Source organism: Salmo salar, chromosome ssa15 (genome assembly GCF_905237065.1).
Source record: "Salmo salar chromosome ssa15, Ssal_v3.1, whole genome shotgun sequence".
Classification (NCBI taxonomy): Eukaryota; Metazoa; Chordata; class Actinopteri; order Salmoniformes; family Salmonidae; genus Salmo; species Salmo salar.
The window spans coordinates 26,412,278-26,425,846 of NC_059456.1; the positions used below are offsets into that span (position 1 = coordinate 26,412,278).

The 13,569-nt window shown below is 42.9% G+C and overlaps 1 protein-coding gene across 5 annotated transcripts in view; it reads left to right on the forward strand.

Moving 5' to 3' along the window:
- Positions 1-13,569, forward strand: part of plekhg3 (pleckstrin homology and RhoGEF domain containing G3) — a 130,447-nt gene that overhangs the window by 48,824 nt on the left and 68,054 nt on the right. The window contains exon 1 of one of the 5 annotated variants that reach the window (XM_014143852.2): positions 9,399-10,936. The exons of 2 other annotated variants lie outside the window; for them this stretch is intronic. In XM_014143852.2, the coding sequence (XP_013999327.2) occupies positions 10,729-10,936 (208 nt within the window). In that variant the 5' untranslated portion in view covers positions 9,399-10,728. Of the gene's footprint in view, positions 1-9,398; positions 10,937-13,569 lie in introns of those variants that run through there. 2 more of the 5 variants (XM_014143853.2, XM_014143856.2) reach the window with 2 other exon arrangements.

Below are 13,569 nucleotides of genomic sequence, written 5' to 3' on the forward strand. Positions count from 1 at the left end.
AGTGTAAGAGCTGTTTGAAAAGCCTACCTGATATTTCAGGCTGTTTTGGTGGGATGGAGTTTTGGCCTGCCTAGTGACATCACCAAGCAGTAAATTGGTTAATAGACCAATAAGAAAGTTAGAAAAAACTCTCTGCCAATAATAGCTAGTTTTCAGTTTTCTCCTCCCCAATTAGACCACTACCAGACAGTCCTAGCTAAATTCGAGCTTGAGAAATTCTTTGCTAAGAAGCTATTTTCGTTCGTTTTTGACCATTTCCATTGAAAACTATCACATTAAGGTACTTAATTGTTACCCAGAAATGATTTGAAATTGAGATAAAAACGGCTGCATGTGACCTTTAAAAAATGAAAGGCCACTCAAGCACATTTGTGTTTTATCTGTTGTAGCGGGAGGGTGGATTGGTATTAAGAACGCAAAGAAGGATGACTCAGTTATAATCCCCAAGTAGTCAAATTACCCAGCAGGCCATTCTAGTGCATCTGGACTACAATACTCCCAAGCGCGTCATTGTCATAATTATAGATTTAGAGGTGGAGATTATAGGGCTTTTTACACATGAAATAAAGTCCACTCACAGGGCAGCGCAGGCAGTGTTCATAACCTAAAGACTGCCCTCTTTTTACTGGCAATGATCAACAACTTGTTGCATCGGCTGAGTACTGAACTGCGCCTTTTGTCGTAATTTGTTACTTGGGGTAAGAACCTGGTAAATTCCGAGATGCAAAATGGCAGTGGCATTCCTAATTCCCAGTGTTAATCCTCATTGGGTAATTTTCTTCACATTTTTGGTTGCCTCTAACTATAAATGCAAATTGTGAGGATTTAACGACCACGTGATGGTTCTTTATAAGAGATGTTGGACTGAGGCACCTGCCTCATCAACTTTGTCACTGAACTTGGTTTATACACACACACACACACACCAGTCTGCCATGAAACACTGCACAAATAATGTATTGTTTTAAGTGTGTAACACAACAATCCAGCGAAGCACATCTCTAGTTGCCCACACAAGCCCCAGAGAGGCTGGCATAAAGCTTAGCCCCAGGTGCGGTGCGTTACCTCCCTGGTGGGGACATGTTTTCTGGAGGGAGTCCCTAGGAGAGGCAGAGGCCGGGAAGGCTCACTGGCTTATTTCCAGTGGTGGAAAAAGTACCCAATTGTCTTGAGTAAAAGTAGAGATACCTTTTGATAATGACTCAAGTGATAGTCACCCGGTATAGTACTATTTGATTAAAAGTATTTGGTTTTAAATATACTTAAGTATAAAAAAATACATGTCAAATTGCTTATATTAAGCAAACTGCACAATTTATTTTTTGTTATTTTTTGTTTACATTTACATATAGCCAGGGGCACACTCAGACATGCATTACAAACAAAGCATTTGTGTTTAGTGTGTCCTCCAGATCAGAGACAGTAGGGATGACCAGGTTATGTTCTCTGTTTAGTGAGTCCACCAGATCAGAGGCAGTAGGGATGACCAGGTTATGTTCTCTGTTTAGTGAGTCCTCCAGATCAGAGGCAGTAGGGATGACCAGGTTATGTTCTCTGTTTAGTGAGTCCACCAGATCAGAGGCAGTAGGGATGACCAGGTATGTTCTCTGTTTAGTGAGTCCTCCAGATCAGAGGCAGTAGGGATGACCAGGTTATGTTCTCTGTTTAGTGAGTCCTCCAGATCAGAGGCAGTAGGGATGACCAGGTTATGTTCTCTGTTTAGTGAGTCCTCCAGATCAGAGGCAGTAGGGATGACCAGGTATGTTCTCTGTTTAGTGAGTCCTCCAGATCAGAGGCAGTAGGGATGACCAGGGATGTTCTCTGTTTAGTGAGTCCTCCAGATCAGAGGCAGTAGGGATGACCAGGGATGTTCTCTGTTTAGTGAGTCCTCCAGATCAGAGGCAGTAGGGATGACCAGGTTATGTTCTCTTGATAAGTGTGTGATTTGGACCATTTTCCTGTCCTGCTGAGCAGTCACAATGTAAAGAGTACTTTTGGGTGTCAGGGAAAATGTAAAAAGTACATTTTATTTAGGAATGTAGTGACGTAAAGTTGTCAAAAAATAAATGGGGAAGTACACATACCAAAAAAACAACTTAAATAGTACTTTAAAATATTTTGACTTAAGTTCTTTACACCACTGCTTATTTCACATCAGATATCCACTTTACTTAACAGCCCTAGAGACGCGCTCACCAGGAATTTGCAGAATTACAATAAGGAGTTTGGAATGACTCCTGACTGGAATCTCACTTATTCTGCCATATCCGCAGCCCACAAATTAATCAAATATTTGTGCGCTCCCTGGACACGGAGTTAATTCTGCATAATCCCTCTCAGCATGTTAGAATACCGAAATGTGAAAACTGTCTTGCAGGTGTTCTTTTGTATGGTGATAATAACAAGACCGGATTTAATTTATACAGTGCTTTACGCTGTAACTCCCTTCATCCACCACCAATGTTTAGCTAGCACCCACCTTGGTGATGTCATGGCAGCTAGACTGCACCAGAAGCTTCACTACACATCAGCTGAGAGGAATGGGTGAAACATGCCAATTAGGATACAGCTTCCGATTATTAAGCTCAAGCTGAATGACTCTTTCTCAGAAAGAATGACCACAATTGAAGGTGTTGACGGTGATACAAAACCAACCCCACGTGAGTCTGATCCCCTGCACGTTAATCCAAATCCACTTTGCATATCATTTGCTTGTTAACAATAGCCATATTAGAGGGTGGGCGGAATAAGAAGTAGCCTGGTCCAAGATCTGTTTACCCAGTCTGACCAACGCCAGTGATTATTGTCATAAGAGTTGGCTCTACAGAATAACCAGGGACCAGGCTAGGGAGGAAGTGCTCCAGTGGATGAAATGCTGTGTGGAACGGACTGTGTTGTCCTATTCTCTGATTTGGTGATCTTTTGTTCTGGTTGTGGCCACCAGGCAAACCCCCTGAAGAGAACCCTTGTGTTTTCCAAACAGACCGGCATTATGCTTCTGCCCAAGACAGAAAACGCAGCCATGGGATAAACAAGCGCCCTCACAAAAGGGCAGCGCTGCTTATTCTTTAGTGTGGGGGCAGGCGGTACGACAATATAAAAAATGCGATGACATAACTGTTACCATCTTTGTCTATGTACTCTTCACTAAACAGCAAAAATACCACAATGTATATTGTTATTATCCAAGAGCCTGAATATATATATATATATATATATATATATATATATAGTGATTATGCCATTGTGTGGCCTTATCCCATACTGTACAGCAGTGGCTCCCAACCAGGGATACTAGGACCCTGGGGGTACTTGGCCTATCTACAGGGGGTACTTGAGAAGACTCATGTGATCATAGGCTTACTGGTAAAATGTACATGAGGTAATTAACATTTTATTTAACCTTCTATTAACTAGGCAAGTCAGTTAAGAACAAATTCTTATTTACAATGAAGGCCTACCCGGTCAAACCCAAACCCGGACGATGTTGGGCCAATTGTGCACCGCCCTATGGGGCTCCCAAACACGGCCGGTTGTGATACAGTCTGGAATCGAACCAGGGTCTGTAGTGACGCCTCTAGCGCTGAGATGCAGTGCCTTAGATCGCTGCGCGACTCAGGAGCCCAGGGGAGTTCTGGGTAGAGAGAAATTCAGCTGGTGGTACAGTAACTGAAACTGGTTGGGAACCACTGCTGTACAGTATGGACCAGCACTGTTGTACTGTTTCTCAATAGACGCATACAGTTGTCAGAATCCATGTTTTTCCCTGCTTCCGAAGCAGCTGTCTATCAACCAGCTCCCATCACCCCTCTGGTCTCGTCTGTCACAACACATGTAACGAACACTCCACTCCCAGAACATTTTATTCCATGCTTATAATGGCTACCTTTTTTAGGGTTGTCAAATTCTGGAGACTCCCCCAGTTTGAGGATTCCCTCCCTGCTTATTCCCTCCTGATTCCGGGAGTTCTCCAAATGGGATTGGTGGTGAAGCTGGGAGGTTTGTTAGAGTTTCCAGGAATGTTGCGACCCTAGCTTCCTTTCATGTATTTCGTGTCAGGTTTTAATTATAGCTATAGTTGTTGACAGGAAATACAGGTTTTAATTATATCTATAGGTGTTGACAGGAAATACAGGTTTTAATAATAGCTATAGGTGTTGACAGGAAATACAGGTGCGGTTTAAAAGCAGATTCCTCCTTTACTCAGAATACCTATGTGTCAGTCAGTATGATGAGAAATTCCTGTGTATGTGTATGCGCACATGCTTATGCTGTTTGTCTATTTTTGTCTATTTTCATTTGCGAGTGCATCTATTTTGTATATCTATTCATTGCCCATGTTCGAAAAACATACTAACAAACGCTGTTACCTCCAAAGGGCATTTCCACTACTTTTCAACTTCATTTTCTTCATCAAGTTTTAATATCACATGCACAAATACAGTGAAATGCCTTTCTTGCCAGCTCTAACCCCAACAATACAATAATTAATAACAATGTATTACTAGAAAAAAACACACACGAGAAATAACAATACAATAATTAATAATAATGTATTACTAGAAAAAAACACACACGAGAAATAACAATACAATAATTAATAATAATGTATTACTAGAAAGAAACACACACGAGAAATAACAATAGGAAATATGAAATACACAATTAAGTAAATAAGCATACAGGAAATATTTAAGTCAGATCCAATAGCATATTTACATGTGCAGGGACACTGTGGGGACTAGGCAACAGGATATAAGATAAACAGAGTAGCAGCAGCTTGTATGTGGGTGTGCGTGTGTGGAGCCTGTATAAATGTATGTGCATATTGTGAGAGAAAATGATGGAGAGAGAGTGTGTGTGTGTGTTGGAGTGACAGTGTATGTAGAGTGCAAAGGTTGAAATAAAAGGTCAATAAAGATACAAGGTTAACACAGAGGTTCTGTGTAGCTATTTTGTTAGATTGAGGGTGTTGCCATTGCCACACCAAGCAGTGATGCAGCCAGTCCAATATGCTCTACTCAATGGTACAGCTGTAGAACCAGTTGAGGATTTGAGGGCACATGCCAAACTTTTTCAGCCTCCTGAGGGGGAAGAGACAATCATGGCTTCACGACTGTGTGTGTTTGGACCATTTTAAGTCTTTAGTGATTTGGACACTGAGGAACTTGAAGCTGTCTACCTGCCGCTGCCGCCAAGTCGGCGTGGATGGTAACGTGCTTGCCACACGTTTCTTGTAGTCCACGATCAGCTCCTTAGTTTTACTGATGTTGAGGTTGCTGTTCCGGCAGCACACTGACAGGACACTACTGACTCGTCGTCGCCGGCGATCAGGCCTACCACCGTCGTCAGCGAACTTGATAATTGTGTTGGAGTCGTGCGTGGCCACACAGTCGTGGGTGAACAAGGAGTACACCACCTGGGGTCGGCACATCAGGAAGTCCAGGACGGAGATGTTCAGATCCAGAGTCCTAAGGTTAGTGATGAGCTTGGAGGGGACAATGGTGTTGAACGCTGAGCTGTATTGAATGAACAGCATTCTCACATTAGGTATTCCTCTTATCTAGGTGGGTGAGGGCAGTGTAGAGAGCAATTGAGATTGCGTCGTCTATGGATCTGTTGGAACGGTATGTAAATTGGAGTGGGTCTAGGGTGTCTGGGATAATGGAGATGATGTGTGCCATAACCAGCCTCTCAAATCACTCCATGATTACAGATGTGAGTGCTACAGGGTGGTAGTCATTGTGGCCTGAAGCCTTAAGAGTTCTTGGGAACAGAAATAATTGTGGTCATCTTAAAACTTGTGGATTACAGACTAGGACAAGGAGAGGTTGAAAATGACTGTGAATATGCCTGCCAGCTGTTTTGCGCATGCTCTGAGAACCCAACCTGGAATACCGTCGGGGCCCAAAGGCCCTTCTCACGCTGGCCTCGGAGAGCGAGTTCAGCCTATCCTCTGGGTCGGTGACGGCTCGACGTTGTCAAAGCGTGCATAAAGATGCGTCTCTACCAGACGAACGTTGGGCAGACGACGGTTGGGTCTTCCTTTGTAATCTGTATTGGACTGCAGCATCAGGGTTGTCTACGATAGCTCTGTGTGCCGTAGCCCTGCTCTTTAGCACCAACTTCTGTGTTGATCCAGGGCTTTTGATTGGGGAAGCAGCGAACTCTCACCGTGGGTATAACATCGCAATGCATTTTCTAATGAAGCCGGTGACGGAAGTGGTTAGCTCGTCAATGTTATTGGTGGAGTCTCTAAACATATTCCAATCAGAGCTAGCAAAGCAGTCCTGTAGCACAACCTCTGATTCTGGTGACCATTTCTCAACAGAGCAAATTGCGGTACTTCCTGTTTTCAGCTTTTGCTTGTAAACAGGAAGCAAGAATACGGAGTCATGATCTGATTTGCCGAATGGCGGACGAGGGAGGGCCTTGTTTGCTTGCTTGTGGGTGGAATAACAGTGGTCTAGGACTTTATCGCCCCTAGTGGCGTGTTGATGGAAGTTGGGTGTCACGTGTCTTAATGACGGCAAATTAAAATAACCGGCAACCAGAAAGGCAGCTTCTGGGTGTAGGTTTTCCTGCTTGTTTTATAGCCTTATACAGTTCCTTAAGCACCAGCTTGTTATTTTTTCTTGGCCTGAGGTGGAATGTATACAGCAGTCACGATAACAGCTGAAAACCCCCTTGGGAGGTAGAAGGGTCGGCATTTGACCATCAGGTATTCCAAGACGGGGGTTCGTCACTTCCGCCAAACGGCCATTAGCACACCCGTTGGCGTTGATGAAGAGGCAAACCCCCTGATTTCCCCGACTCCACTGTCCTGTCCGCCTGGTGAATGGAGAGTCCATCAATTTGGATAGCCATTGGTATTTTTTTGGTATAGGTATTTTATTAGGATCCCAATTAGCTGTTGCAAAAGCAGCAGCGACTCTTTATGGGGTCCACACAAACATGTAACATGACATAATACAGAACATTAATAGACAAGAACAGCTCAAGGACAGAACTACATACATTTGTTTTTTAAAGGCACACGTTGCCTACATATCAATGCATACACACAAACTATCTAGGTTATGGGAGGTATCTGTTTCTGAAAAGCAGAGAATATTGAAGTTCCGAGAGTCCCATTGGTAGCAAAGCCATGATCAGAGGTCATCCATCTTTTCAAGTGATGGTTATTAGCCAGTAGAATATAATTAAGAGGTGGCCGGTTTTCCCTTCGCCTAAATCGCTACAGGACCCCCCCCTGAGTCAAAGTAGAAGCTGGAATTGGGGTATATTACTGCCTTTCTGATGTTCAAGAGTTCTTGTCGTTTGTAAGAAATAATAACGGATACATTTCGTAAAAATAAACAACTAAATAATCACATAATAGCAAAGTTGGGTCGGAGCTTGCTAAACGGCAGCCATCTTAAAAAAAATGCCACAGTAAAAAATGTTCTACCCGATGACATCAAAAATTAAAACATTTTAAAAAGTGATATTCAAACATTACGAGAGTCGCGAGGACGTGGGGAGCAAGAAAATACCCCCCTAGCTAGAAACTAGTTGCAGGTTTGAAAATCACTGTTTTTCTTACTTTTAATCCTACCCTGTGATGTCACAGAGAAGCATTTGTTAGGACTTTTCTTCTTCTCTTTTTAACCACAGATCATAGAATCGCCTAGTTTTCACATGTGTAGACACTGGTGTGGTGCGGGAGATAATGAATATAATGGTAAAATTGGCAGAATTGCCCTTTAAAGATGAACCATTTGGGCTCTCTTTAAAGTCACTTATCTGATTTCCAAAGCTCACTTTAAATGTATTAGGCTTTCAACGGGCACTTACGTCATCTACCCTTCTCAGCAATGCCATCTAAGAATAATCCTAAATGCCCCCACTGGTTAAGTATTACTGGCAAGGCATGCCCAGAGACAACATTTTACTGTTTTAACCCTTTATACTTGTGGGAGTTGGCCTATATGGATAGGGCTACATTTTGAATGTTTCTTACAGAATAAATATGAAATGCATAACCATGGGAAAATTATTAGACCAAAGGTAAGGACACAACAGTTGACAAGACTGAATCCAAACATTATGCTGTTGATTTTATGTGCCTTTAATATTTACTGTACTTTTCTCTCCATTTGTTGATAACAAGATCAGAACATACTTTGGATACATTCAGGAGGATGATAAGAATATTGATTGGAAATGTGGTGTAGGTGCAACCTAAGACAAACAAAAAGGACGAGGGTTTGAGGGAGAGGCAAACTAGCTCATTCTGTCCAGGGTATGACACCTTGTCATCAGGTAACTGTACATCAACATAGTGATCATAAATGTTGACACATTGTACATGAGTTTTATGATATGGAAATGTGAAGTGCACATTTGGACTGTTTGGCTTGCTTGTATGACATCAAAGTGGTATTTGTTATAACCCTCATCGTCTCATCTTTCACAATACATAGTCCTCTTAATTAACAGCATTTCCCCTCGCTCGGACAACAAAACATTTCCAAAAGTTGCCCAATTAGTTGGAGGGATGGGGGAACTTTTTGTTGTGGGAGGAGCTCAAGTTCAGAATGGCTTTCAGTCAAAACCCATAGAGCGCTGTGAATCGCAGAGCCAGAGCTCTGGCATGTATAGCATGTTATTGAACAGCCACGGCATTCAAATTTAACTGTTTATCAGTGCCCATTTTCAACCCGTATACAGGTACGAGTGTAAAGGGTTAAAGCAAATTTCCTGCAATTTTACATATTTTGCCATGGGGTGGAGAGAACATTTTACAGTTTTAAAGCTAATTTCCTGCAGTTCTACACTTTTTGCCATGGCTTATGTGGCGTTCTTATGCTATCGGAGTGACTCAAACGTTATAACAAAATCAATGGGGCACCATGCCATGCCATTTTTGGTATTTTAAATTCTCCCTGACAGGCAAGTTTTTATTTATGAGATTGTTAGTTCTCAAAGAGGACCTTATTTAAAAACATATAGGTCCATATTGTTTTCTACATACTTTAAATCTAGTTTTAGTCGTTTAAGTTTACACTGAAAACATTTTACCATCCTGAAAATGATAAGTTTAGCAGCGGCGGAAGCCACATGGACTTCCACAACAGTCATATACACACCATTTGAACCAGGAAGGGCGTTAGGTGGCTAGTTTTAGTCGTATAGGGGAAACACTGGGTATTCACTTCCTGAGTGGATAGTGAAGGACAGTATTTGAGGTGTGTGTGTGTGTGTGTGTGTGTGTGTGTGTGTGTGTGTGTGCCTTTACCAAATGAGTCAAACACACACAACTCACACACATCAAGCAGTGACCCCCCCATGCCCACGCTCAGCCTGTGCCATTTCACATTCCCAAGGATTCCCTGCCACTTCAAAGCCGCTGATAGGTCAGAGAGAAATAAGGACGGACTTCAAACCGACAGGTTCAGTAGGGAAAGAGCACTGAGTCCACGGCTTCCTCTGACCCTTCACACAGAAAAGGGAATGGTCTTCTAAAACTTAGTGTTGAAAAAGAACAGGGGTTGGAAAGGATGTGTTCTGAGTAACAGAGGTGGGCACCACTGCACTGCCCACATCTCTGCCGTGACATGACATGCCACGGTGTAGGTGAGGTTATGAGTCAGCACTGTAACAACCCACAACAGCAGCTCTCCGGTGTAACTGCCTTGCTCAAGGGCAGAACGACATTTAAAAGCGGAAGACGCGTTCCGGTTGAATGCGTTCAGTTGTGCAACTGACTAGGAACTGGACTAGGATACCCAGCGCTTTTCCAGAGCTTTACGTTACGCTGTATGGTGAAAACTCACCTGACACACCGACCTGGGTGATACCACAGCAGCCATTAGGAAAGCCCACCTTCAGTGGCCCATCAATGGGCCTATATGGAAGTTGCAGTTGTCACTGTATAGAATGTAAAAGGACTGTTCTTATGTTCTACATTGCATTTGTGTTATTGTTGTCATGCACTATGGTTAGATATGGCATGGCTCACAATCATTTCACCTAGTACTGCCCTTGGCTCTTTTCAGTTGAATTCAGACCAACCACTGGTCTTGTCTGCTCCTGGTTTGAGAATAGTATTATGATGCCAAATTCTTCTCACCCTTTGGCTGATTAGGATTGAAATGAATTATATTTCTTTCTATGTAGCTACTTCTACACCATTGCATTGTTTTATTTTTGTATGTCTTTCTCATTCGATGCTGTTTCTCTGTGTGCAGCAATATTCCTCAGACACTGGGTGTTATTGTTCTGAGAGCCGAGGCACTGCCTCCCTAGGCAACCACTCCTCTCCGCGGAGAGGTGGAACGAGAGCGGGAGGAGGGGGCGAGGGACAAGTCTCTTGTGGAAGCCAAGGTTGGGAAGGGAGATAACGTTACATGCTGTGCATTCTTGCAATCGCAATCTAACCTCCTTTCCTTCAACCTCCCTCCCTTTCCCCCAACCTCCCTTCCTCTCTTTCTCTTATGGTCATACTTTGCGTTTGACACCTAACACCCTCCTGGTTCAAATGGGCGTGTTTGTGGGTATGAGTGTTGTGGGAGCGGCAAGTCCAGGTGGCTTCCTCAGTTGCCTTCCACTTGTGGAGCTGTAGAGGAGTGTCTGAAGCTCCCACCGGGAACACTGCTCAGTACTTTTACCTCCATGGGTTTGTGTAAGACTGCACTTTGTTAAGAAGTGTTGTCGAGACGACCTGGCACTCAAGTTTAGTCCCCCATGAAGTGGCCTGGAGTGGGTCAGTCCAGCAGGTCAGTGCACTCGGTGTGTGGGAAGCGAAAGAGAGCCATGAGCACTCTGGGTCGGTCCAAGGACAAAACCTGGGGGGTCGCCCTCAGACCGGGCATAGAGGTGGCCACCCTCCGGAGCGCCTGGGAGGAGAGAAGGCTCCTGAACGGATTCAACCGCAAGTTAACCCGTTGGTTCGGTGAGTCCTCGACCTCTGGAAATTGTTGGATGGTAGTATTCTCTGTTCATATTTACGATGTTCACATTCAGTCTTAGTTCCCTTACAACGCTCCCAAGGATTACTTTGTTTTAGGGGGGAAGCAATGAGGTCAAGCTTTTAAAACCTGATACTGCTTGTTGACATATTGCACAGGATCGTAAAATGTGTGAACCTTTTGTTCTACCTTCATCTTTCTTCACCCACCACTCGTTCTGATTGCCATTCACTTCCACTATAATGTTTTTTTTTTTTTAAGAATCAGCACCAACACTAAGATTGCTGCAATCAATGGAGTCCTCATTATTTCTTGTCAGCATGATATTGCACCTTCGCCCTACTTATAGGAAGCCCAAGAGACAGGACCTCTGGGATGCTTTGGAGAAAGCCAGTGGGCTGTTTTCAGAGACCAAAGCCTGTATCTATGGGACCGAAGCCGGTATCCATAGGACCAAAACCGGTATCCATGGCAGTCTGTCTCCGGAGTGGCGGTTAAGTCCCGCGGCTTTATAAGGGCCTGCTGGTTGATTTGTGTGTTCACGGCACAGCAGTGGTCGTGGAACCTTTTCCAGATGTGTTCCACTTCGCAAAGAAGGCACTTATATTTTAACGGTGCAGAGGTTATTTGATTTTAGGATTTATATGAATCATAATGATTGTTTACAGTCGTATCCTAACTGGTATTAGGGGAGTCGTAGCTGGATCTCTTAGAAAGCCTGGACCCCCCCCCCGTGAAAGAATCATTCACCATGAAAATGCTGAACATGGTTTGGTTTATTCTCCCTCCATGCCCGTCTACATGAATGGGGTTTACAGGAGTAAGATTTGTATTTATACTAGCCTGTGATTTATATATGTAAACGCTAGTTCAAAGATGTCACCACATGCCTGAGACTATGTCTGCGTTGAGATTTATGTCTGTGTGCATGGAGAAATGACTTCATTTTGATTTATAGTGTTTGGTTAGGTTTGAGTGCTTGCGCACACGTTCGTATTTCATTCTACGGTTGCATTCTACACTATACGTACAGTATGTCTCCTTTGCGTGTATGCACACATTGATTGACTCCTTATTAATCATTGAAAGTCACTATGTTTGGATGTTCACCTTAGTACAGTATTTTGTTTAAGAGGGACTTCACACTTTTTGCAAAAATACCGTCAGCTGCTCATACTGTATACTGCAGTGTAAACTTGTCTGGATCGCTACCTCCGGAGGTGGTGCACGACAGTTGCCCCCCCTGTAAGCAGATCAGTGTAAACTGAAAGGTCTCGTTGAGCCAACACTCTTATAGTAAAAATTGTTATAGCATAGCAATGTTTATGAAGCAGCTGAAATGTAGACATTTTCCTCATTTTTTTTTTTTAAACTTGTTTTGAGTTTTTACCTGATTTGTAGTAACAGACTCTTACATTCTGAAATTGTAGTAACAGCCTGTTACATTCTGAAATTGTAGGACAGGCTGAAATTGTCGCCATAGCTTTCAATCTCAAGTGTTTATTTAGATTGTTTTCTTGACTGCACTGTATGGAAGCCTTTCCCACCAGTAATATAATAAAACAAATATATAGTATCTTGCACTTTTTAAATAGCATCTCAAAATACAAAGTAAATTGTTGAGATGCGCAAGTCCAAATATGTTGAGATAGTAGACCATATTTATTGGATGTGTTTCTTCATTTGTAGCATTGTGTGGTGACTTTAAAAGGTGTCTCCACAGCAGTGTTTTCCTGGCGCACAGTGTTACCTAGGTTGGCTAACCTAACCAGGTAAAACTCTGGACCCTAGTTGTAGGGTATGACACAGTAAAAACTCAGCTGTAAAACAGTTTTACATGGGCTATGATTTGACCTGTTTTTCTTTCTAATCAGGTCGTGTGGTTTAAAAACATGACCTAAAACAACTGCGATGAGACAGTAGAACTAACCGGGTTGAGCTTGCTTTATGCAGCGTTGCATAGGTCATTGCATCTGTAGTTAAAACGTTACTCACACAGTATGTCATCACTATTGGGTTATTTCTTCTTATTGGTTTAAAGGTCTAGGTAGCCTAGCCACCCAAAGTTTGACTATAAACCAAATTTGATCACATTCACATTTTCTCTTAACAGAAATAAATAGATGTATTTTAGGCATTACCGCTTCGTTTCCCCTGGCCAGAGGGGAATATACTGTAGGGCATAGGCTTCTCTAGGCTGCTTGCAGCTGTGGTTATCGGAAGACTACAGTTGATCAGACTGAAGGACAGATTCATTGTGCACGAGTTAACAAGTCATGAGGTAAATCAGTCTAATCAAGAGTACTTTGTCCCTCTTTTCAACGCTTTTGTGTCAATATTTTTTTGGGCAAATGCGAGCTCGCCACACGTTTGCTGGCGGCCCTACTGTGCTAATCTTTGCAACGTGGATAAATAGAACATAATCTCCACATAATGTTACAAATTAAGAAGCATATCCTATATGTATGTTCTACTATCTACATTTTGAGTAACTATCTCAACATTTTCAGATATTATCAACATTTTAGTTGTTTGCGGTGGCGGGAATGAGCGTCCATAGCACTAAGAAACTGAGGTCTGGGAAAGAAGCAACCTCCCACCATTTGATTTTACCTCA